Source organism: Ursus americanus, chromosome 16 (assembly GCF_024610735.1).
Source record: "Ursus americanus isolate L20-20 chromosome 16, mUrsAme1.1.p, whole genome shotgun sequence".
Lineage (NCBI taxonomy): Eukaryota > Metazoa > Chordata > Mammalia > Carnivora > Ursidae > Ursus > Ursus americanus.
In genome coordinates, this window is record NC_142142.1 from 42,940,553 (window position 1) to 42,966,000 (window position 25,448).

General features: G+C 56.3%; 1 protein-coding gene across 2 annotated transcripts in view; it reads left to right on the forward strand.

The window, feature by feature from the left end:
• The window catches only part of KIRREL3 (kirre like nephrin family adhesion molecule 3), a 532,688-nt gene extending 510,132 nt beyond the window's left edge, over nucleotides 1–22,556 (forward strand). Inside the window, exons 8-17 of one of the 2 annotated variants that reach the window (XM_045798118.2) lie at nucleotides 1,781–1,929; nucleotides 3,226–3,353; nucleotides 4,372–4,498; nucleotides 9,221–9,321; nucleotides 11,283–11,481; nucleotides 13,023–13,058; nucleotides 16,610–16,717; nucleotides 18,188–18,297; nucleotides 21,428–21,514; nucleotides 22,103–22,556. In XM_045798118.2, coding sequence (XP_045654074.1) covers nucleotides 1,781–1,929; nucleotides 3,226–3,353; nucleotides 4,372–4,498; nucleotides 9,221–9,321; nucleotides 11,283–11,481; nucleotides 13,023–13,058; nucleotides 16,610–16,717; nucleotides 18,188–18,297; nucleotides 21,428–21,514; nucleotides 22,103–22,546 — 1,489 coding nt within the window. In that variant the 3' untranslated portion in view covers nucleotides 22,547–22,556. The remainder of the gene's footprint in view (nucleotides 1–1,780; nucleotides 1,930–3,225; nucleotides 3,354–4,371; nucleotides 4,499–9,220; nucleotides 9,322–11,282; nucleotides 11,482–13,022; nucleotides 13,059–16,609; nucleotides 16,718–18,187; nucleotides 18,298–21,427; nucleotides 21,515–22,102) is intronic. The other variant, XM_087868289.1, reaches the window with a different exon arrangement.
• The last annotated feature ends 2,892 nt before the right edge of the window (nucleotides 22,557–25,448 follow it).

Here is a 25,448-nt window from a genome sequence, read left to right on the forward strand (position 1 = left end):
CTCCTCCAAGGACAGAAGAGGACAGCCCATCAGAACCAGCTCTCCTGGGTCCTAACCTACCTACCCCAAGCCAGGAGCAGGCCTGGGAGAGCAGGAGGGGCTCACCCCGCCCTCCTCCCGGTCCGGCCAGCTGCAGCCCCCCTCGGCCTCCTGCCTCCTGACCCCAGGTTTCATTCAGCAGGGCGGAAGGAGTAAAGGTTGGACGCTGATCCCCCACCATGTGTCCGGGACCGAATTCTTCTGCCTCAGGCAGGGGCTGCGCCTTACTGTGAAGTCTGGTCATTAAATTAAAGTTAGAAATTGAAATGATTCATGAATAACTCATAATGGTTTGTTGGGAAGCTCCTTAAGCTCTCAGGGAGCTATGGTTTGCTCTGTTGTTAAACTATAATTGTTATTATTAATCATGTTCTTAATAATTATGTGATATTAACTCACGATAATAACCACATGGTACCAGCCTGGGCGCTCCACGCGATGCCGAGATACGGCCATCTCTCGGGGCTGGACGGACCGGCCTGAGCGTGGCGCTGAGAGAGGCAGGGCAGGAGCTGGCCCCCTGCGGTACCAGCAAAGGCTCCAGGAATGAGAGAAAGGGAAGGGGAAGGCAGGGGCAGCGGGGAAGCTGTGGTTACCAGGAGTCATGGTCATGGGGTAACAGGAAGACAAACACCCCGAGATAGGCTTGGAATAGGAGCCCGGTTGGAAGTTTTGTGATTTAAAAAGTTAAATGTTGTCCGCAATGGGGTTCAACCAGGGGAAGCTAGGAGCTCTCTCCCTGGGGACCTAGAGGGAAAGGCCCCACCCTCACATGCACACACACGCACGCACGTACACACGTGTGCCCCAGGGGGCTCCCAGCCCTGCCTCACAGATAGCAGGCTACCCGATCAGCACTGGTCCAATGCAAGGATCACCGCCCCGGGACTGGGACCAAGGCAACCCTGGGGCTTTTCAGTCTCTTGCCTCAGGTGGTACCGACTGGTGGATGAAAGACAGATCTTCCCGTGCCTCTGACCAAACCAGGACTGATGGAGCCAAAGGCCCTGAGGAGCAGAGCCCAGGTGGAAGGCTAGAGGCAGGGCAGGAAAGAGAGCAAGTGCCATCCCTGGGAGGGAAGAGGGGGCACTATGAGGGGACCCACCCTGGGGACAGGAGTCAGGGAAGGAGAGCTGAAAGAGCTGGCCCAGTGGGAGGAGGGGCCGTCGGGACCCCTGGCTAAGACCCCTCCCACACACTCCCCACCTTGTCTGGAAATCAGTTCTGTCTGTGTGTGCGCACACATGTGCACGTGTGTGTGCAGATGTGCACGCATGTATGGGTGTAAGCCGCTAGACCTTGGCCTCCTTCTTTTCCAGCAGGGATCCCAATAGACAGGGCCCTCGGTAGAGCTCACAGCAGGATGGCCAAGCTGTCCAGGGACTGACAGTGGTTAGTCATTGCCTAGCAGTCAGATGGGCCAGTCTACTGAGTAGTCCCCCCGCCTCTTTCCAGAGTCACCTGCTTGTCAAGTGCCTCACTGCCTAGTGACCCGCCGACCAAAGCCCACTGCCTCCAACAGTGACTCTTCCCCTGGCCCCAGAAGTTACCCCTCTGCAGAGATTCCTGCCGGCCCCCGCACCGCCCCCGCACTGAGGGACCGACCCCCGGGGGGGGGTGCCTAGCCCTGTGCCACCCCATGCCACACCCCACCGTCCAGCTCCTGGAGAGACGCCCCCCAGGTGGGAGGAACACCCTTGCCATTGGAGGTCCACAGCGGCACGCGGGGCCTGTGTTGCAGGTGGGCCAAGCGAGGCCAGATCATTAAGGAAGCATCTGGGGAAGTGTATCGGACCGCCGTGGACTACACGTACTTCTCAGAGCCTGTGTCCTGCGAGGTGACCAATGCCCTGGGCAGCACCAACATCAGCCGCACGGTGGACGTCTACTGTGAGTGCAGCCATGGGGGGAGGAGGGGCATCCCCAGGTGGGCCGGCCCTGGGGTATCTCCGCTCCAGGCTGCCGGAACCTTGCTGGGCCATCTGAGCACAATAGAACCACGCCTCACCAGCTCACAGAGCCGCCCCTTTAAGAAAAGCTGCTCGGCGTGGTGTTTCCGGCTTACCTTGACCCTCTAGTAACCCAGGGAGGCAGGAATTATTATTCCCATTACTCAGATGTGGGGATGGAAGCGCAAGGTCACTCAGCGAGTAAGTGGCAGAAGGAAAACTGAGGCCAGGCTCAAGAAAAGCCACTGCAGACCACAGGCCCCGCTGCCTCCCATTAGGGACCGGGTACACCTCCCTCCGGCGGCCTGGCAGGGACCCCCGGTGAGCCAGCCCATCACTGACCGCTGGGTTGGTTGAGTTCACAGCAATAAGCATTAGCTCATCTGCTGCAAAACACTTTTACCAACATTCTTACATCAGGCCCCTCCCCTTGTCCCCAGTGACCTCAACAGAAAGTGCCCTTACTCCCTTTTCAAGGGACTAATCCGGGTCTCCGGACCGTGGGTTTCACATTCTTCTGCTCCTGGAAAGCAGCTAAGCCCCTCTTTGCACACCTCCCATCACCGTGCTGAAATTCCACCAGGGCACCCACTCTGGGGACCAAGGCTTGGTCTGCAGGACGCTCTGGTTACAGGTGGCGTGCACGGGGAGGTGGAGAGGAGCCTCCATTAACACTCACAACACTTTGCAGGGGCCTGGGACCAGGCCCAGCTACTGCAGTGGGGTTGGGAAAAGGCTGCGCAGGGCTGGATGAGAGCGTAACCTGCGGGCGAGGACAGGGTGGAGAACATGGGGAGAGGCCTGGCTTCCTCCATGCCTTGTCTCAGAGCCCCTGGGAGGACCCTGGGAGGGCTCCAGGAGCTGGGCCAAGTGCATAGGGTAACTGGACTCCAGGTCCCCAAGCTAAAGCCTGGCGGAGGTAGGCAAGGACCTGAAGGCGGACACAGAAAGATCCCAAGACCCAGGATTTCTAGGGCAGGAGGAAGTCCCTCCTGCCAGCAGGCTGGGCTGGGGGCTTCCTGGAACCAGGACAAAGGGCAAGAGATGGGGGCAAATCCCTGCAGAAATGGGGCCAGAGCACTTTTTCCTAGGGTTATTGCTGCCAGTGGGTGGGCCCGAGGGAGGCCAGGCTGGGGGACAGGGGTCTCTTCCTTACCTCCCGAGTCCCTCTCTCAGGCCCCTCTCCCAGAGCTCCCAGCCCACCAAGAGCCCTGTCTCCCCCTTCCTCCTCTCACAGTTGGGCCCAGGATGACCACAGAGCCCCAGTCGCTGCTCGTGGATCTGGGCTCTGATGCTGTCTTCAGCTGTGCCTGGACAGGCAACCCCTCCCTGACGATTGTCTGGATGAAGCGAGGTTCGGGCGTGGTAAGTCCTCTACGCGGACCCCACAGGGGCCTTGGACCACGGGCACTGCCTTCTGGGGCCCCTCTCTCTCTCTGACTGGGGATACCAGCCTCCCGTGGAAGCTGAAGGAGAAGGACCCCAGAGAGAAGAAAGGGAACCCCAGATACCCACAGGAACCCCCTCAGTCCTCAACACACTCAACCATTACAGTTTCGCCCCATCACAAACCTTAGAAGAAAAGCAGCTGGTCACCAGTGTGCTGGGAATAAAAAGTTTCTAGAAAGGCTTTTCAGCTTTCCCCAAATAGTTAAGTTCTCTAGCTTTTGAGTGAAGTTTTGCGGTCTTCCTGTGTTCCTCTTTTAAAGTAAATGTGTTTTTTAGAGTGGATAAGTTTATCAGACACCCCTCCCCTCAGAGGACCAGCGAGAGCCTGGGGGAGGGAAATCAAGGGAGAGGCAGACAGAAACTGGCCTCCAGTGGCCTACTAAGGGCTGGACAGGGCTCCATCCTGTGAGCAGAACCACCGCATTGTAGAAATAAGAGCATCAGAGCAGATAAGTAACTGCCCCAGGCCATGCAGGTAGTCACTGCCTGAGGCAGGATTCAAACTCAGAGCTAGCTAAGGCCAAAGTCTTTGGATCACCCCTGAACTCTATCCCCAAAGAATATTGAAAATGACTCTGAAAAACAGGTCCAGGCACCTGCAAACAACATCAGCGGGGCCAGCCTGGTACAGGGTGGCGGGCAGCCCTGCCTGTGTGAGAAGGCCTCCGGGCCCCAGCCAGAGAGTACCCCTCCCCCCTGCATGCTCCCCCCTCCCCCATGTGCCCGGCCTTCAGGGCTGCGAGCTGGTGTGCAGCTGTGGATCTCCCCGGGGGCAGCTCCCTGGGCACACTGTCTCCTACGCCACCTCTGCGCCTCACTGTCGTGCTGAAGGCCAGGTCACTTACAGCAGGCCCGCCTCGCAGCCCTTCTGTTTCTAGAAGACAGAGAGAGTCCGGCTCTGTTCTCCGTGTCTGATCCTCCACATTGCTCCCAGGTGCTAAGCAATGAAAAGACCCTGACCCTCAAAACCGTCCGCCAGGAGGATGCTGGGAAGTACGTGTGCCGAGCCGTGGTGCCCCGCGTGGGAGCCGGGGAGCGAGAGGTGACCCTGACAGTCAATGGTAAGACCCTCCCCCCTCGTGCTAGGAGGGTGGGAGGGAGCAGAGAGGGGCCCAAGGCGTCTTGGTCCCAAGCATTGCCTCAGAGGGACTGTCGTTGATTCTGGGTCTTGCTTCCACCTCCCGCCCTGGATCCGTAGCGATCCTGTCCACCTCTTCGAGTCTGTGCGAAGCCCAGCCCTGAGGTGAGGAAGGACCTGGCTAGTTGGGTCACCTTCCTCCTTCTTTGTTACTTCTCAGGGGTCCCAGTCTTAGGAGTGGTAGCTGATGAATTTTATCCTGGCCAAGACGAAAGGGTCAGAGGATCACTAGGCAGCCAACTTACATCCCATATCTACCCTCTGACCTTGACCTTGGCCCTGGAGGGAATTTAAGGGAGCATCTCTGCGACTCCTGGTTGACCTTTTTCCATTGCATGACAGCTGCTCAGTCAGAGAGACCTGTCACAATTTCCATGAGACAAGGCATTCGGGGGGTCCTCTTGACAGCAGAGTCTCATCACTTACCATAAAACCATTACAGCAGGAGAGGGTTTTCAGATGTCCCCAGAACACGATGACTGCTAGATGACACGTTTAGGGGACAGAGTGTCAGACCAGCCTGGATGATGGCTTATAGAAGGTCACAGAGAAGCTGGGTCAGACTCAGGAAGGCTGACCCACAATGGAAATCTGATGTCCCTGCTGATGAGGTTGTGGGATATCGGGGAGGTGAGGTGGGGTGGAGTCCGGAGCCGACCACCAAGAGAGAATTCTTGAGGCGTCTTTGGTGCAAAATGGTGGTTTATTAAAGCACGGGGACAGGACCCGTGGGCAGAAAGAGCAGCACCAGGGTCATGAGAATGGCCCATTATATACCCTCAGGTTGGGAAGGGGTTAGGGATAGCGTAAGTCTCTAAGGAATTTTGGAAGCAAGGTTCCCAGGACCTTGAGGGGCTAGCTGTTGTTGGGAAAAGGTCATTTATTACCATCTAATAAAACCTTAGTCATGAGACCCTTCAGATGTAGATCGGTGGGCCATATGCTTGGGGGATGATTGCCAACACGTATCTTGGGGGTGTTAGAGAAAAAGGAAGTTTCCAAAGGAATTTTTATATGTTAGTGTAGACTTACAGGATCCTGGGGGAGTGGGTCAGGCTAGGATTGCCTCTTGCCCTTAGCTAAGTATTAACATCGAGGCAGCTGAGTCCCTAGAGGAAGGTCACTCTGCCTGTTTCCAGGGCTTGTCAATGGGCTGTAGATAGTAAGGAAATTTCATAATTTCTCTTCTGCCTTTGTCTCCCACACCACCTGCCATGGTAAGCGCTCGGGCCAGGGAGGGCAATCAAAGCTGCTGGTTGCAGGGAGCTCGAAAAGCTAAAGCCAAGCCCCTCCAGTGTTTCCAAACTTCCTCACTCCACTGGGTGTTTGGTTGCCCTTTGCGAGCCCCCTGGTCCCACCCAGTCTGCCTCTGGTCAAAGCCCCGAGGTTCTGAGCTGCAGCGGGACCGAGCCCCAGACTCACATTTGTAGGGCCTCTGGGTCCCAGCCCCAGATCAGGGCCCTAGGGAGGCGCTGAGCCGTGTTCTAGAAATCTGGCCTCCTGACTTCACCTCCACCCAGGAAGCTGCCCACGAGCAGCCTCATCTATTCTCCCCCTTTGCTGCAAAACTAAAACCAGCTTGGTGCTTCCTTAGCTATCCCCCTCTGGCTTCCCCATTAGCCAGCCCCCCTCCACCCATTTCTTTTCCTCTCCTCCTCCCCCAGAGTCACGGCAGCCCCAGAGGGAGGGTGAATCTACTCAGACCCCGGGGGCACTCACAGGCCACCTGTCCTGGGCAGCACCCTGACTCAGGAGTCTTCCTGCCTTCCCCCTGTGTCCCCAGGACGCCACCCATAAATTGGCACTGCAGGGCTAAAAATAACAGCATCTGATGGCGCCTCCGTATATCCATGGCAACGCAGGCTGCAGCCTTTTCCTGCTGCTCCCGTGTCTGACACTCAGCTCCGGCTCCAGGCCCTGTGAAAGCAGTGGCCTCCCCTGGGCCCGCTCCATGGGGACTGGCCCATGACTGTGGCCGGCTCCCATCTGCTGGCCCCACGACCATGACCATCGAGCTGGGGACCCTCCACAGTCCCCCAAGCCTGAAGCTATTAAAGGAACAGCCCCATTTCTGGGGAAAACAGAGTGGATAAAGGAGGGACCCACGTTCCATTGTCACTTGAGATATTCAGGCATTTCCCAGCAGGGATTCCAAGTGGTTTCTTGAGGAGGGAACTGCACACCTCGGGAGGAGATTTCTCTTGGAAGGGACACCCCAGCCTGGGCCCTGGCGGCTGCGCAGGGTTTCATTTGCACCCTCCCCCCACCCCAGGCATCGTGATTATATCCCCCTCCTCTGTCTCCAATCCTGTGTCTCCCCTAGATTGGCAGGAGAGAAACGCCCAAGGGATTGGAGTGAAGCAAGGAGGCTGTTCATTTGTTTCTGCTGAACTAGGGTCATCTCGCCCTGATGCAGGGGGATGGATTAAGTGGCCCAGGGGGAACAGCCGATGTGGGAGAGGAATGATCTAGAGAACAGGTGGAGGGATGGCGAAGCCCTTTGGAAAGGGGCCTGGGCTGGGCTGAAGGGACCCAGTATTATAAAAGGATCCAAAATGAGATGGGGTTCTCTTCACAACACACCCCAGCTGGTGAGCGACCACTGTCTGTTGCCTTTTGGGAAGTTAACTGGCACAGGTCTTACCTGGTTTGGCCCCAACCGGCGATCTGCAGAGAGGGGGAGATTAACCACACTACCGCTATGCTTTGACTGCCGGACCCCACCTTTTTTTTTTTTAAATAATTCTTTTTTTTTTTTTAAGATTTTATTTATTTATTTGACAGAGATAGAGACAGCCAGCGAGAGGGAACACAAGCAGGGGGAGTGGGAGAGGAAGAAGCAGGCTCATAGCGGAGGAGCCTGACGTGGGGCTCGATCCCATAACGCTGGGATCATGCCCTGAGCTGAAGGCAGACGCTTAACCGCTGTGCCACCCAGGCGCCCCTGGGCCCCACCTTTATTCTGATTTCTTTTTTCTTCTAAGAAGCCCTTAAACACTTATGCATTTGCCTGATGGCTTTTAGAATGCCTGAGAACCCCCCAGAGAATTCCTAGCTCCTGGGAAGTGAAGGGGAATAGGTTTAATGGTATCATCACTTTCAGCCGGCAGCAAAACAAAGTGCCATTCAAGTTCCTAAAACATCAAGCCCTCCTGTCTTTTCACCAAAGGCTTCTTGGAGCAAAAATATGTAAGAGAGAAATTGGGCTCGGCCCACACTCGGAACCACCTGGGGGTGGAAGCCCTTACCTGAAGGGTCCCCCTCGTCTGCTGCACCCAGCACCAAGCTGTTAGCCGTCCTAAACTCAGTAGCAGTCACCTGAGTGTCTCCCAGTACCTCCCCTCCCTTGGCTGAGAGCTGCTCATAGAAATGCAAATCTGTTTTAATTAAGGTAGCTAATAAACAGCAATTATGTTTGCAGCAATTTTTGTTTTGTTCCCGGCATAATTTTGCCTGTCCTCCAGATGCTTTGCTCTAGCTCTTTCTCCTCCGTTTTCTGCCACCTAAGACCCAACCTTTTCCCTCAGGGATTGGGAAGGGGGTGCGAAGGTCTCCATCCCTACACCCCTTGCTTCAGCCACCCAAGCCCCAGCCAGAGGCTGAATTCGCCTCTCCTCCCTCCCCCTTTCTGTGCCAGCTGGGCATCGTGCGGGAAAGACTTGGGCGAGGTAAAAGGCAGAACTGGAAGCGCACTCTTAGACTGCAGTTGGACTCTCTCAGCTATGGGATGAGGCAGATAAGACGGGTACTCCTGGAGACATCCATAAACATTTCTCTCTCTTTCTCATACATGCGCACGCGCGCGCACACACACGCGCGCACACATACGCGCGCGCACACACACACACACACACACACACACACACACACACACACACACACACAGGCTGGTTGGGATCATGTCCTGATCAGCTTTGGAGCCCTGGTCTCACCTGGGCCGGGGGGGTACGTCTGTGGAGGCAGGCAAGGCCATGAACTGCGGGATCTCCTAAGACAGACGTGAGATGAAGGTTGTGCACAAGCCCAGCGTATTCCCCCCTAACCAGGGTGATCCCTCCTCCCCTTGGTAGAGGAACATCAGCCTTTCTTTCTTGTCCTCCCCGCTTTGCCCGGCCCGCGAGAACACCCGGTTTGTTAGGCAAGCGCGCCCTCTCCTGGACACGGGGGAGAATGGCTCGAATGGAACAGCCCGCTAGGGCAGAGGTGATACCAGTTGGAGAGGTAACATTACTTAGTATCCCTTCCTCCTCGATCCTTCCCCTTACTCCCTCCTTAGGTTTCCCACCCCCTTCCTAGAGCTTTCCCCACCCGCCAGGCAGAATTATTCTCTCCTCTCTGAAGTCGGTTAGCTCTTCATGGGTACTGCTCCGTGGTACGAACAGTCACCACCTTTTATGACGGTTATTTGTCTTCTGGGCATTCTGACTTAGACGCGTTGGCTTGTCATCCCTTGAGAGGTTTATGACTGAACGCTTAATTTATCTTTGAGTCCCCTGCCTTGCACGTTACCTTACACATACAGGCCTCCCGTAACTGTGTGCCGAACGATTGGATTAATGGGTCAACTTCTCAGCCCTGCCCAAGAAGGGTCCAGCCAGGCACCTGCCTTTCCTGCATCCCTGATGTGATGTTGTCTCCCCAACAGGACCCCCCATCATCTCCAGCACCCAGACCCAGCACGCCCTGCATGGGGAGAAGGGCCAGATCAAGTGTTTCATCCGGAGCACTCCACCACCCGACCGAATAGTGAGTGCTCTGGGGCCGGGAGGGGAGGGCTGGGTCACTGCTCGCTCAGCCAGCAGCCTGGCGGGGCATCTCAGCCTGCAGCTTACGACCACCGTGCCTCTGAGCTTCCCGTCTCCGTGGGGAAAATTATACGTGCCTTGTCTCTCTGGGAAAGGCATCCTGAAGACAGCGTGCTCCTAGGGCTGGTCTGCAGGGGTATTTAACTCTGCTCTGCGGTCCAGCTGGGCTCTAACAGTAATAACAAAAATGCTTCCAACCAAGTTCTGTGTCCTAGGAACAGAGGGGCAAGCGAGGGTAGCAGAGAGGAATAAGTGATTGCATCCCTTTCCTGGCTTCAAGGCCAGTGTTTGACAAAATCCTAGACAGAGTGTGGTTTCTGGTCGGCAACCCCCTTTCTTCGTACCCCCCCGCCAAGAGTCCTCCTCTGTTGGCCTCCACGGCCGTGATGCCCATGGAGAGTCTGCCCCACTTACCAAGTTTCCACCCCAGAAGTATCATTCCATTTTCCCTCCCTCAAAACTCACCCCCAGCAGTGCCGCTAAGGCAACCTGAAGAGTTCACACTTGGGCCCTGCCAGTTGTTGGCTTTTCTAAAAGCCAGGGTCTTCACCCAAGTCCATCTGAACCCAGTGGGAGCCCAGGCATGAAAACAGAGAAGGGGGAACATTTTCTAGCATCAGTGGGAGTCAGATACTATTTTTAGTGGTCCCCAATGTCTAGGATAGTCCTGATAGAAGACTGCCCCAGGGTCAACTCGGCCAGGGAGGATGTAGGGGGTGCGCACTGAGCAACAGGGGTGTGCATGCCAGGGGCTGGGATGCTGAAGCTGTAAGCACTTAAGGTGTCGTCCTGTCAACTCGGATATGGTTAGGGCATCGCTGGTGTTACACACTTTCTCAGGCATTCGGTTCATTCACTGTGTGAAAAATTCACACACAAATTGCAAGAAGTCATACATAGAACTAATACCCATGCCCCGCCCCCCGTTCCCTTCGCCCTTTACTTTGTTTTAAGTTATAATGTAACCCATGCCCATTGCAGAATAATCCGTTCGCTCTTCAGCACGTTTGCAGGATCTTTCTCTTCACAGAGCTCTAACTCTTGGCCCGCGGTTCTCAATGGGTCCGCCCTGCCCCCCACACCCAGGGGACATTTGGCATTGTCTGGAGACATTTTTGGTTGTCACAATTTGGAGGGGTGCTACCAGCATAGAGCAGATGTTGGCCAGGGATGTTGCCAGACTCGCTACAATGCACGGGACAGCCCCTGCCACCGGGAATGTTCCAGTCCAGAATGTCACCAGCGGCCAGTCTGAGGAAGCACTGTCACCTCACCCGCGACCTCCGAGCCCTTACCTGCATAGATTGCCACATTCTTCCCAATGCCGCGAGCCCGCGCATGTGTGCCCGGCGCTCACAAGCTGAGGAATACCAAATGGCTCTGAGAAGAATTAAGCTCTCAGCCTGACAAACTAAGACAGGTTAGGATGGTCACAAATACAACCCTGGGAACATACGTTCGTACAAAGGAGCAAAGTGACAAAAGTAGGCTCAGTCACTCTGGGGCTGGTCTTCTACCCCCACCTGCCAGGGTAGCCGAGGGCCCGCCGAGGGAGGGGCTCCGATCACCGTCATGGGGTTCCCTGTCTGCCTGGAAGCTGTTCCAGGGAAGAGCCACAGAAGGCCCCGTCTATGGAAATGCCTCCGACATGGCCCAGCCTTCGTGTGTGCGTGCATGGGTACGCGCACATGTGGGGTCGTGTGTGTGTGTTGTGATGTGATGTGTGTTGCGTGCACACGTTCGTGGTGTGATGTGTGCGTGGACCCGTGAGCACACATGCTGGTGCTGTGCGGCCATGAGCGTGGATGCAAGCCTGGCAGCGTCCATCCCGGAGCAGGGAGGTGGTAGGACGGCACTGGCAGGGGCGGGGGGTCTCCTGCTCACTCTGCACACCTCGGACAGGCCTGGTCCTGGAAGGAGAACGTGCTGGAGTCGGGGACGTCGGGGCGCTACACAGTGGAGACGGTCAGTACGGAAGAGGGGGTCATCTCCACGCTGACCATCAGCAACATCGTGCGGGCTGACTTCCAGACCATCTACAACTGTACCGCCTGGAACAGCTTCGGCTCTGACACGGAGATCATCCGGCTCAAGGAGCAAGGTGGGGGCCGCCAGGGCCGCCAGGGGACAACGGGACCAGCAGGCCCCCTCCCCGCCGAGGGCAGGGCCCCAGGCAAGGTCTTCCAGGGTCCTGAGCCAGCAGAGCCCAGCTGAGGCTACAGGCAGGTTGAGCCAGAGGACAAGTCACAGAGCTCTTCCTAACTCACTCTGTAGCCTTGGTCCGGTCACCGGAAGTGACCCTCTGGGGTGCAGTTTCCCCAAGGCCAAGGCCCTAGCCCACACCAGGAAAGGAGACCGGGGAAATCTGCTTAGGGTGGTCGTTCTCCAGGACGACCTGTCAGGAAAAGGTGACCACAGAGCAAGCCAAGCTGATTGCCATGATGAGCCTTCCAGCAGCTTCTAAGGGCCCTGGCTTCTGTGCAGTCGGCATTTCCCTAGTGTCCTTAGGGGTGTGTCATCCACTGAGTTGTCCCTGTGGGGGTACACCAGGATGGATGTGTTGGGGAACCTGGCCCAGCCCGTTAAGACAAGCCAGCCCGGTTCCCCGAAAGTCCCCCAGAGGGTGCTCATGCTAAGCTAAGGGGTAGCACTTGAGCCGCCACAACCCTGGTGCATGGGGGTGGGGGGCAGGCTCAGATCACCTGCAGTTTCTCCAGGAACATAGAAAACATATGGATCACGTGGTCTGACGGGGACACGAGCCAGAGGGCAGCGCTGGGCAGGAGGGCTCAGAGCTGCTGGGTAGGCCGGGGACGGGGTTGGGGGGAGGAAGTCTCATCCCCCCTATGACCCCCTGAACAGACTGCCCAGCTCCTGGTCAGAGAAACGCTGAGAACTCCAGTCTCCGCCTTAAGGTCTCACGTGACCCACAGGGTGGGAGCCTCAGTGGGGCCCAGCCGGGTGGTTCCGAGAAGCTCAGCAGACAGCCGGCAGCACACGGGTCCTGACATGGGCTGCAGATATTGCCCCTTTGGGTGGGGAGCGGGGGGGCTTGGTCTATGGCAGACAAGGCGGCCCAGGCTCCTTGGCCCTGGCAGCGTACGACCCCTCCAAGATGAAGGCTCACCCACAGACCGTCAGGGCCTGGCAGGAGATTCTGGGCCAAGCACATGGTCTCAGCTGGACCCCTCGGACCTCAGTGCTCCCCTGCGGATCAGTGTCTCCCCACACCTCTTCACTAATAGTGCTGCTTTGCATAATGCTTTGCACATAATTTGCATACTATCATCCACACATCATCCTAAACCCTCCCAGTCCCCCGTTGCTTGCCCTCCATGTCTTCCCCTGAGTGCTCCCGCCCCCATGCCCTCCCCTTAGTGTTCTCACCCCAACCTCTCCAGAAACCACCCCCCCCCAAGCCTTAACTTCTCTCTCTGGTCCCCACCCCTCTGGAGTCTCTTCTAATTCAGTCTTAAAGAACGCCCAGTTCAGTTCAGCTAGCCTGGGTCTGTTGGGTGGTCCCGGAAACATGAAAGAGGAGGGAGCCCTTCATCCCGATCCCCACCCGGTGGCCGGCCCCAGGCCCACCCCACCCTGGCCAGCCAGGCCCTGGCTGTGGACGCTTGCTTTATTTCCAAACAGGTTCGGAAATGAAGTCGGGAGCCGGGCTGGAAGCAGGTACGGAAGGAGACTTGAGAACTCCCCTGGGCTGGGAGGAAGGGACCTCTGGGTTAGTGGGGGAGGGACCCTAAAGGGGTAGGGAGGCCTGTGCAGGCCACTAACTTCTCTGCCCTCCCCCTACCTCCAGGCTTTAGTGCAGCCAGAGCAGGGAGAGGGGTTTCCAGCCAGCTCGGGTCTAGAGACCCCAGAGACCTATTTCCTCTGTCCCTGCCACCAGAGCCCACAGGCTGCTGGCAGCCCAGGACACTGGCTCTCGGTCCCCCCACTCTGTTCCTCCCATCCCCTCTCTTCAGAAACCCTGGCTCCTCCCCTCTGGGGTCCCCCTCGCTCCTGGCCTGGCCTCCCTCTGTTTCTAGGCTCTCCCGGACTCTTCCTGCTTCTTAACATCATCACCAGCTTGGCCATGCTTCCCAGGACGCCAGGGCCTCCCAGCCCCTGAGCCTGCATAATCCATGCTAATCCATGCTTTCTGCTGCCTCCTCCTTCCCGCCTCCTGCCTGCCTTTCCCCATTGAAGTGTCATCTGGCCCTGGGCTGAAGCTGCTAGGCGGTGCCTCCCTCCCCAGGCGCCCAGCAGCAAGGTGGTCCTCAGGCTCGCAGGGTGGAGCTGCTCTGCCTTGGGACCCCACACAAGACAATGGCCTCCACTCTCTAAGCAGAAACCCAAAAAGAGAATCAGGACATTGCAAGCCAGACTCCATGGGGCCGACAAGGGTGATGGGGAAGATGTGGGGGTCCTCTGCCACATTGACCCTGAAGGAGCTAGGGCCCTCCAGTTCCTTCATCAAGCTCCTTGTGGGGCCCACACGTGCCCCACCCGGGGAGGATATGCCCCTTTAACAGCACCAGTCTGGGAGCAGGCAAGCTCACAGAGGCAGTACAGACAGGACTCCTGCTGTATTCTCCCTCATCTCAGAGCCATTCCTGGTGCTGGAGGTGGTGTCGCCTCCCTGTCTCCATGTCACCTGTCTGTTCACACTCATGTGCAGTTCCCTGACGCCTTCCTTCCTGGCTGAGACTCCTCATGCCCAGTTCCCCTCCTTGGAAGGGGGGGAGGCTGAGCAGGAGAGCTGCCCCTTCCTCCAGCCCCTCTCCAGGGAACATCCGAGAGGGACAGCCCGCCCAGGCGGCCTTGGCCAGACCCCAGGTAGCCAGGCAAGGAGGAAACACACGCAGCCGGGCTGCAGAGGGACTGCCACCCCAGGGGTCCCCCTGTCCCCAGCAGACCCTCTCTCTCTGCCCCCACCTGCCAACTCAGAGACAATTCTCCAGATCAGACGGTGCCCTTTAACAACTGAAGGAAATGTGGCCTCACAGGACACCAGAGTCAGAAGTCAACTTAGCTACTGTTGCCTGGTCCTCTAGTCCGACAGGACAGACATCGAGGCCTGCCGAGCTTAAGGAACCTTCCACAGTCATCCTTTGGCTTTGAGCTCAGCTGAGACAAGACCTGCGTTTTTCCAAGGAGACTTATTAGGAATCAAGGAGGAACCAAATCAAACCCAAATTAATAAAAATTCAAAAGTACAGAACTAATGAACTTCCAAAGCAGTTTTCCTTGCCACACAGAATTAAAACCCGAAGACAGAAATCATCTATGTACCAAAGCAAGCTCTCGGGTCTGACTGAGGTCTACTGAGGTCAGGTCCCCTTTGTTACACCTGACTGTTGAGACCAACCCAGACACCTCCCATTTTTAACCCGAGTGTTCTCCGCACCCCCTTCTCCTGTCCCCTCCCTGGCCACACTCACAGCGGTCTCGGCCACCAGTAGGCAGGTGGCGAGTGCACCGTTGTACACATCCAGCCTAACCACCACCACTGCCCGCCCCTGGCACCTGCTCCTCCCGGGAGGGGGGACACCCGCCGCCACCGCCCAGCTGCACCTCCAGGAACCAGGGCTGAGGGTTTCTTCCTCTCTTCCTCGCTTTATTGTTTTTTTAAAAGTTTTATTTATTTATTTGACAGAGATAGAGACAGGCAGCGAGAGAGGGAACACAAGCAGGGGGAGTGGGAGAGGAAGAAGCAGGCTCCTAGCAGAGGAGCCTGATGTGGGGCTCGATCCCACAGCGCCGGGATCACGCCCTGAGCCGAAGGCAGACACTTAACCGCTGAGCCACCCAGGCGCCCCCCTCTTCCTCGCTTTAAAGCAAACAGCAATGCGAGGCTAACCCACAGCCCAAGACAAAGCCCCAGACATCGCACAGTCATCCACTCTGACAGTGTGGGACAGGTTATGGGGCAGGGAGCTCAGTCTCTAGAAGGAATTTTCTTCTCATTCAAGGTTCTGACCTTGCTACTTTTCTCCTACCCCTCCAGAAGCAGGAGCAAACACTTGACTAGGGCTGGTGCCAGGCTCAGTTTCGAGGCCTTTCCTTGCATTCACTCATCCAAACCCCGTAACAACCCCCCAAGGAGTTCGCTGTAATTATCTCATTTTAGAGATAAGAGAAGTGAGGTAGGTTGCTCAGAAAAGGTGCTGGCGTCTCTGCTGTCCAGAGCACATGAACTTTGGAGGGCGCTGTATGATACAGCAGATGGAACTGGAGAGCAAGGGGAGGCCTGGATTTGCCCTGGTCTTCTGCAGCTGTGTGTCTTTGACCAAGTCACGTGACCTCTCTGGACCTCAGTGTTCCCAGCTATACATGGGAGGCTTGGACTCAGCAGGCCATAAGGTCTCCCTGCCCCCCAGTTTTCTAATTCTATTCCCAATGGACTATTCAGGGATCCAGATTCTGTGCTCTAGCCCGTATGCAGCCACAGAAGGGCCAGGGTGGTCTGGAAGAGCGTACCCCCTCCGTCTGCCCTCCCCGTCCACATCTCCATCAGGCTAGGGCACTAAACAGACAAGCTCAGCAGGGAGTAAGGGCTTGCCTAGCTGGAGTTCTGCGCCTCTCGCAGGGAGGGCTACCAGGATGCCTGGGGACTGGCCTGGGAGGAGAAGGAGCAGGACTGGGGGGTGGGGGGCCAAGGAAAAGGAGCATTTCTCCTTAGAGAGGTGGGGGCAGCTGCGATCTTGACACACCCCCCCCTTGCACCTAAGACTTGGGCCTCTGGTGGCTACTACCTTGATGCCCAGCAGGCCCGTGAGGACAAGCTGCCTCAGGCCTGAGAACTCTCTAAAAGCTGGTGGTCCCTGCCGGTCCTCCGCACCTGGGAACGGGAAGAGAAGGAGAGCACAAACCAGGCAAACAAGGGAAGTGACCGTAGACGTTTTTCAAACAAAAATCCAGGACTTTCTACTATCCAGCCACTACATGATAGACTATTGCTGGTTTAGTACAGAAGAGAGCCAAACGGTACCCCCGCCTTGCTTCTCATCTCCGGGTAGCCCTCCTTGCCCTTCCCTCCCCCTGTCTGCTTGCCTCCCTCCCCACCCACCACTGCTCCCCTCTTCCCCAGTTCCTCCGGCCCCCTCCTCCATCCTGAGTCCTGCTGGAGCTGACCCCTGTTCGACTCTGCCTGGGTCCCCCCGGGCCCCCCCCAGGGCACTTCCCAGGAGGGCCTGAGTGCAGGTTTCTCATCGGCTGTGCCCGCTTCTCTCCCACAGAGTCTGTGCCGATGGCCGTCATCATCGGGGTGGCCGTAGGAGCCGGCGTGGCCTTCCTCGTCCTTATGGCAACCATTGTGGCCTTCTGCTGTGCCCGCTCCCAGAGAAGTACGGGAGGGAGACCCGGGATCTCAGGGAGGGGGACAGAGAAAAAGGCCAGGCTTAGACTGCTCCGGAGAGCAAGTAAGCAGGAGTGCCGTGAGCAGGGGGCCCTACTGTGCTGTGAGCTGCTGGGGTAGGGATGGGGTCTTGGCATCTTCTCATGTGCCGTGCTTTGCGTGGCGTCTGGCACGTAGTGGGCACTCAACTGATGTGGACTGGACTCAGCCGAACTTCGTCTGACAAGGCCGTCAGCCAGCACTTGGGACTGAACACCCACGGCTGTATTGAACCATAGAGAACTCTGGGAGGGGATCAGGACAGAGGTGGCTTGATCCTTGCCCTCCAGGTTCTGCTAGTCTAACCAGAAAAGTCGGTCACCGCACCCAGAGGGGAGAAAAGCATTCAAGGAATCCCTTTGTGAAGACTTTTAAAGGTCCTCAGTCACTGGCAATAAAATGCACTCTTGAGGAATCACGTGTGCCTGGAGTTCCATCCCAAGAGCCTTCTGACGTTAGATGTCGAAGGCAGACGCACAGAAGTATAAAGTGGGATGACCGAGTGGAGGAGAACAATGGAGGCACGGGCTTTAGGCCTACCTTTTTCTACCACGTGAGCCTGGGCAGGCCACAACTAGTCCAGGCCTCAGTTTCCTTGTGTGCAATAGTAAGGGATTGTGCGATGAGACTTTTATGACCCCACTGGCTCTAACGTTCGATGACCCTAAGGCACAGAATAAATAATCAAAGGAAGCCGACTCCCTCCACCACTTGGAAGTGTTAGAAGACAGCGGGGTGTCCCCCGCCTGCCGCTAGGTTTCCTCCACTCCAAAGCTAGCAGCCATGGCTCTCTTGCTTGCCCCCAGTGGTGTGGTCTTGGAAGCTCCCTCACCCCCCTCTCAGTGGAAGTTATAGGGGAGCGTGTTTGAGCAAGAGTCTTCTAACAGAGCTCCCCGACCGTCAATCGGCTGCCTCACCTACAAGCTATAAAGTCTCCACCACGGAAGCATTGACCCAAGAGCTGGACAGCCACGTGTCAGGGGCGTGTCTGCTTTGGGTGGGGGGGGTGGACCATGGGACCCGGAGGCCCCCTCTGACAGTAAGATTGGTGATTCTCTGAATGGAGAGAGAAGAGCCTGGTAGAGTAGGCCAGGGAAGACTTCTAGAAGGAGAATATAAATGACCTAGCTCTGCAAGGCAGACGAACAGACCAGGATGGCCTCTCAAGCCAGGGCAGCAGCAGTGGAAGGCTGAGGTAACACGGCCCACACAGAAAGAGAGCCGAAGCCCCAACAGCCCACAGCACATCCAGACAGGCGTTCTACTGGGGGTTGGGGGGGTGACCCGGAAGCTACTGAGTTCAGGGGCTGGGGGGTGAACCCTGGGGACAGTGGGGGTGGTGGGGGCCTGACATCTCAGGCCCTGAGGCCGGAGGAGGGGAACTGAACCTGTCATCTACACTTTCCTGTTTTTCGTCCAGATCTCAAAGGGGTTGTGTCGGCCAAAAATGACATCCGAGTGGAGATTGTCCACAAGGAGCCTGCCTCCGGTCGGGAGGCCGAGGAACACCCCACCATCAAGCAGCTGATGGTGAGAATGCCATCTTATCCCCACCCCATCCCGACCTCTGGGTCCCGAAGGTCCTGGTTCCAGAGGCTTCTTGGTGGCCCAGATGCTCCTGAGAAGCAGAGCATCGGTCAAGATGTGCCCTCCTCCTCCCATAATAGGTCAGGCACCCATTCTCCACCAACAAAGAGTTATTGTGTGTCTGCTACACTTGGTGTTCTGGGAGACTCGAAGCTGTCTAAAATGAAGTCCCAGCTTTCAAAGCACCTGACTGTTCGGTAGACAAGACATCCATAAAGTGTCATAATATGTTTGCTACTTAGTACATAAGTCTATACACACATGAACATGATAGGTATTCAGTACCTGCCCTGCCCCTCCCCCAAACCCAGCCCCAAAAGTCTGCAAGAAACACAGGCTCCTCTCCAGGAACCGAAGTGCTTACCAGAAGCAAACTCATAACTTCTTCGGCAAACCTAAGCCTGCCCCTCCTCTTCCTGATCCCTGTTAATTGACCGTAATCCACCCAGCTGTAAAAGCAGGAACCTGGAAAACTGTGCTAGAAAATGCTAGTGCATACGATGGCATGGTTCAAATACCTTGGACCAGCAGTAGCAAGCCCGGGGGTGAAGAGCATGGGCCTCCCTGTGCCTCAGTCTCCCCACCTGTGAAGGGGGGATGAAAGTCATAGCTTTACAGGGCCATGGTGATGGCTGGATGAGTAAACCCATAAAGGGCTTGGAGCCTGTGGAACATAGTAAATGCTCAAGAAATGTTAGCCACTGTGTTGCTGTGAAGCCATCCGTTCCCTTATCCGTCTCCACTAGGTGGTCAGCAAGCTGCCTGGTTCATCCCCGTGTCTCCAGAGCCTCCCAGTGCCTGGCGGATGCTCACCAGCATTACGAGCTGAACTGACATTTTCCTCACCAGTCTTTTTCTTTCCAAATCTCATGTCACGTCCTTCCTCGATTCCACTTCAAAAACTCTCTCAAATGTGTGCCCTTGCCCCTGTCCCCTTAGGACTTCCCTGTTGGGGCCTCATCGTGGCTCCCTGGACTAGTACCACCGCCTAGTGGTCTCGCCACCTTTTTTTTTTTTAACCACCTTATTCAATCCACCCTCCAGAGTCCCACAGAAAGGGTCCTTCTAGAAAGCAAATCGGATCCTGTTAGTATCCTACTTAAAATCCCTCCGAGGCTCCCCCTGCCTACTAGGTGGAGTCCAACCACGAAGCATGTCACCAGGCCCTTCATCGAGAGGCGGCTGCTGGACTTTCCAGCTCCATCTTCCTACCAAATGCACCCAGCCCTCCAGACACCCCAAAAACTTGCCGTTCCCGGCCTTTGAGTCTTTTATACCCCCAAGGCTTTGGTACCTCTGACTGTTGATCTTGCCTGTTAAATTTCACATTCTCCCAAGAGAATCAGCTCAAATGTCACTTCCTCCATCATTGTCCATGCTTGTCCCCCCCCCCGCCCCCTGATGGCAGTCACTTCCTGCTCTCCTTAAACACATTGCATGCTCCTGTTTTATAGTGCATTGCTCAGATTCCCCGTCAGCTCCCCAGTTATCTCAGAGTTCCACAAGGGCACGTTCCCGAATCTACGCGTGTCCGTTTCCCCCAGGCCAAACTCAGTGCCTGACACAGGAGGGCAATTAATCTTACAAGAGCCTAGATCCAAGAAGGAATGGACATCTCTGTAGATGAACTTCATCAAGGCTGGTGTGGAAGTACCCTGGCCTGTCCTTCTTCCCAAACAGGATCTTGAATTCCCTCCCATTGGGACATCCTGATTGCCTCAGAGTGTCTCCACACCCTGCAATCCAAACCCTTGAGAAAGAATGGGGGTCACTCTTTAGTCAGTTAAGAGGGTGTGTGTGTCTGGGTCGGGGAGAGGGACCCTGGCAGAGGGACCAGCTGAGAGCCTCCCCTCCCCCACTCCCTCCACCCCTGGCCCCTGTAAGACCCCAGCGTTGATGAGAGGCAGGCTTAGAAGCTAAATCTGGCGGGAAAGCCCTCCAATCTGGGCAGACCCAGAGCATTTATCAGAAAATGAGAAAAGCACCACCAGTGAGGGCAAAACAGAATGGAAACCCTCTGGATGATGCCATGAGGCTCCCAAAGAGACCAAGAAAGTGAGTCACCAGGGAGAAAACATGCCAGCTCAGAGAGTGAGTGGGAGGCTGTCCTAGATCATGTCACATGCAGAAGTGACACCCGGGAAGCATCACTGTGGTTATCCAGATTCACGTACCCACCGTGCGCCAAGCATGCTTGATTTTCCGCCTTCCGTGTAACTGTTATTTTCATTTTCAGTGATCAAGAGCTATGCCATTCCATTCATTCATCCAACATAAACATAACATTTGTGACAGCTCTACGGTCTATCAGGCACTGTGCTAGGCTGACAAATCAAGACAGTTATCTGTGAATCCAAACCAAAAGCATTTTGGTCAATGACCACAATAGACAAGGTGCTGTGCCAGATGTGCTGGGGAACCCAATGAGAAGCTAGAAGTGATCGTTGCCCCAAGGCTCTTTGGCATCCGTTAGGAAGATAACTTATAGTACATGGAAGTCATTGCTATGAGTAATAGGTGTGGCCCATGTTGCCAGCATCTCACAGGTAGTCATGCATGGTGATTCTTTCCTCAGGCCTCCACTGAGCCTAGCACCGGGTGATGAACTGCCCTGCTGGGACCCCAGCCTGTGCCCTCTGAACCCAGAGGTTCTGTAATCATTTATCTACACACCCAGCTCCCTGTTGTGCACACCTATATCTTAATGTCATTCAACGCGCATATGCCTGGCCCGAAATTCGGTAAATGCTCAATGGGTTGAATTGAATCTTCCAAGTGAGATCTCTGGAGGTGATGCCCTAGCCCAAGGGTAGAAACTGTGGTCTTACAAACTGTCCCCCACTCCTCCTGCCTCTCCCTGTCTCTCAGGACAGGGTCCAGGAACAATGAGGACATCTGGAATCTCCCCCTGACTCCTCTTACCTGCCTTCCCTGGGCCAGGCAATGAGAGGAGGTGGGGAGGGGGAGGCAGAGATGGCAAGCTTCTTTTGAGTTCATTCCTCTATCTTTTCCTTGGGGGACGGGGACGCTTAGCCCACCTCCAATCCACTGAGCCACCATTTTTGCGTCGTAGATGGACCGGGGTGAATTCCAGCAAGACTCAGTACTGAAGCAGCTGGAAGTTCTCAAAGAAGAGGAGAAGGAGTTTCAGAACCTGAAGGTAAGAGGAGCCACAGGTTGTAAGTCGCAGCTGTGGAGTCCTGACTTCGGCTCTGATGCCCAAGCCCCAGCTCCAGACCAACAGTGACGGGAAACAAGGAGGCCTGAGGTCACCTTGAGTCCAGGGGCCGACTCTCTCCCTGAGGTGGGAGGCTCGGCGGCCCCAGGAGGCAAGAGAGTGAAGGCTGAGGTCCCACTGTCCTCCTCTCCCACAGCTTCCTCACAACCACAATTTTTAAATTACGTTTCCATGTTCTGGACAAAAACAAAAAAAACGCACTTCAAGCGGGCCTCTCAGCCGGCTTTGCACCGCCCTGACAGCGACACGTGGCTCATGGAGCGCCCCCTGCCGCGTCCCCTCGGGATCTCCCCTCCCTGCGGCCGCCTGAATACCCGTCGTCGCCCCCTCCCCTCCGCCCCAGGCTGCTTCTTTCCCACGCACCCGTGTCCCCAGTTGTCCCTTTCCTCCCGTGTTGCCTCAGGCCTCCCTGCGTCAAGGAGGCCCGGCTGGGCCTAGAAAGGCCCGGCCGCGGTGGGCGCAGGCTGTGGCGGCCCGGTGACATGGCTCTCGCTCTGCACCCCCCCCCAGGACCCCACCAATGGCTACTACAGCGTCAACACCTTCAAAGAGCACCACTCGACCCCCACCATCTCGCTAAGCAGCTGCCAGCCGGACCTGCGCCCCGCGGGCAAGCAGCGCGTGCCCACGGGCATGTCCTTCACCAACATCTACAGCACCCTGAGCGGCCAGGGCCGCCTCTACGACTACGGGCAGAGGTTCGTGCTGGGCATGGGCAGCTCGTCCATCGAGCTCTGCGAGCGGGAGTTCCAGAGGGGCTCCCTCAGCGACAGCAGCTCCTTCCTGGACACGCAGTGTGACAGCAGCGTCAGCAGCAGCGGCAAGCAGGACGGCTACGTGCAGTTCGACAAGGCCAGCAAGGCCTCGGCCTCCTCCTCCCACCACTCCCAGTCCTCTTCCCAGAACTCCGACCCCAGCCGACCCCTGCAGCGGCGGATGCAGACTCATGTCTGAGGAGCCCAACCCGGGGCTGGGGAGGGTGCAGGGGGCTGGGGAGGGGGGGGGCGTGCCACCTTCTGGCTCTCCAGAGATGGTGGGTGCTTTGCAGAGGACCCCAGAACCGGCCGCCTCCGGGACAGCCCCCGAGTGCCTCTGCCACCGCCCTCCTCCGAAGCCCTGATCAAGCACAAATCCGGGTCCCCAGCTGCAGCGTGCCAGAGGCGGGCCGGTGGGCACACGGCCAGAGGAGGCCGCTACGCGCGCTGTGCTCGGTGCTGGACACTCGGTCCCTGGCCCTTTCCTGGAGGTCCCTCCCACAGGCACTCGAGGCAGCTAGAACTTGGCTTTAATGAAACTGCCGTCCACTCTCCGGCCTCCCCACAAGCTCTACCCCTTGCTGCCCGCAGCCCTACCCCTGTGCCTGTCGCTCCTCCACACCCCAGGGGAGAGGGGAGGTGAGGCGCTTCCCAGCACTGAGCTGCCCCCTAGACCCCCAGCGCCCCCTAGACCAGCTGCTCAAAGCCCAGACCCTGGATGCCGAGAAGCCAGAAATGGCCCTAAAGCATCTCTCCCACCACACTGGCCATGAGCCGGCCCCCAGTTTGTTCGGTGTTTTGTGTCCATACTCTTGCAGTTCTGTCCTTGGACTTGAAGCCTCTGAACTCTGAGGTGGGACTGGCCCAGTCAGAGACTGGTGTCCTGGGAGGGAGAGGGAGGGGCAGGAGGGAACAGGGGCGCACCTGGGGAACCTCGCCCAACACTCCCCTCGCCAGGCTGTGCAGTTCAGAGCCTCCCCACCCACCCCTGCTTCCTGTACTGCCCTCCTCCCCTACAGCACCATCGGAGCTAATATAAGAAGTGTGAGAGCTTCTCTGGGCCCGGGTTCTTCAGTCATCGCAGAGAGTGTTTCCTGGAGCTCACAGGGCTTAAGAGGACTAGAGGTCAGGTCTTTAAAATGATGAGACTCGGCTTCTCAGCTGCTGAGTCTCCAGGGGCCCAGATCCACACAAGGAACAATGGCCCTGCCTTCCGCAGGACTCCATGGGCAAGAGAGAAAGTCCATCTACCCATCATCCCGCCTACTCGCCTCCTGAAAATAAATGTTAGGGCCGTTACTCCACCATATCCGTTCTGTCCTTTCATTCCTGCAGAGCCATGGGAAGAAGCCAAGAGCTCAGAGTATGCTCTGGGAACACGAAGTTCTTTGCCCTTCTTTGATTCAATTGTCCTAGATAATGAAAGCAGGTGATAGTTCCGGATTTGGTGGCAACAGCCCCTATAAGCAGGCTCCTCTCCCCGTGGACGGGCTCAGCCCAGAGGGTGTGCAAAGGCAGGACCCATGCCCAATACAGTGCAGAGGCAACATGGTCATCCCGGGCTTTGGAGGGGTCATTCTAGGCCTTTCTCTCAGCAATGTGCTGCCAGGGAAGCTCCCTCTGTTAGGGGTTCAGGGCAGGAGGCTCTCTTCAAAGAGCGTATGCCACTGAACACCCTAAGACTTTGAGCCTCAAATAATGTCAGAATGGCTTTGTTTGAATGGAAGACTAGGTAGGGATGGCAGACCAGATGGGATGGGCAGATAGGGGCAAATTAGAGTGCTGGCTGAGAAGCGGGATCCAAATGGAGCTTTGGAAAACCCAAAATGTCCCTGAGGTTGGAGGCTCCTCCTAGGTTAGACCCCTTCTTGTCCAACCTTCCCCAGTAATCCTTACCCATCATAGGAAACTGCACCTCAAAAGTCTGTGTTTCTTTCCAAATATACTGATTCCTCGGATGACCCCAACCACAGATTTTATACGTAACCTTCATAACGCCTCTACCCAGAGGAATAGCCTGCTTCTATCGTATTTCCTATTGCTTCAAAATTCCCCAGGTCCCTAGATGACTCCCTTTGCAGCCCCCATGCCCAAGAGAGTAGAATTTGATAAGAAATGTAAATGTATATCCCAGTCCCCATCCTGCTCCTAGTACCATCTTGGCCCCACACGGATGCCGGGATATTGGCCCATGGGCTCGCTAGGCTCACCTTGACAAGGCTGCTTCTTCCCTGTACACGTTTCCTGTACACCAACAAGGAACAAGGATTTAAGACCGGATGCAAGGTGGCGTGGTGTATAGGAAGGAGATGACTCAAAGATTAGTCTATTAATCCTCCCACCCTTCCCCGCCTTGGAGGTGGATGGCACATCTACCTCCTAATTTTCACCATGCCTCCCTTGTCCCTTGTCCCTTGCCCCAGCCACATACACATATACAGTTCTCATAAAAGGGTGGAGGTGCCCATTCTTTCCTGGAATCTCAGGTTATGACGGCATAACTAGAAGAACAAGTAAGAACTCTGTTCTCCCATAGAACGGAAGGAGCTCTCTCCTTCTCGAGCTTCAGGTGGTCCGGGTAAGCATGTGAACTATCGTGGCGGCAAGCAGAGAGCACAGGAGCTGCGTCATCGAGACTTGGCCACGCAGAGCCCAACCCCACAAGCTCTCTCCAATGCACGAATCCGGCAAAGAATTGCTGAAAGGATAGGAGGTCACAAGTAAGACCTTGGCAAAAGAGAACCTCGAGGGGGGAACATTAGCAACACCTGGAGTCTTCTGGAAAGTTGGGGCCTTGAGAAGAGAGCCTAGACTGCATTCCGTGCCCACCTCATTTGTCCCCAGCCCTATTCCCTTCTCGCAGAAGAGTGAGGGCACAAAAAAGCTGGTAAAGGGAGGGGTTAAAGAAAGTTCTGAGGCAGAGGGAAGCCCTGGATTCTCCTGTAGGTGATTTCAAATTAACTGAAATGAGTGCTTTAGATTTGTAATCTTATTTCACCTTCACAAAGGATTTTACAGACAAGGGAATGGGGCTTCAAGAAGCCAAAAGATTTGCCCAAGGTCACGGGGCTAACACCATCCAAAGCACAAACTCAAGGCCA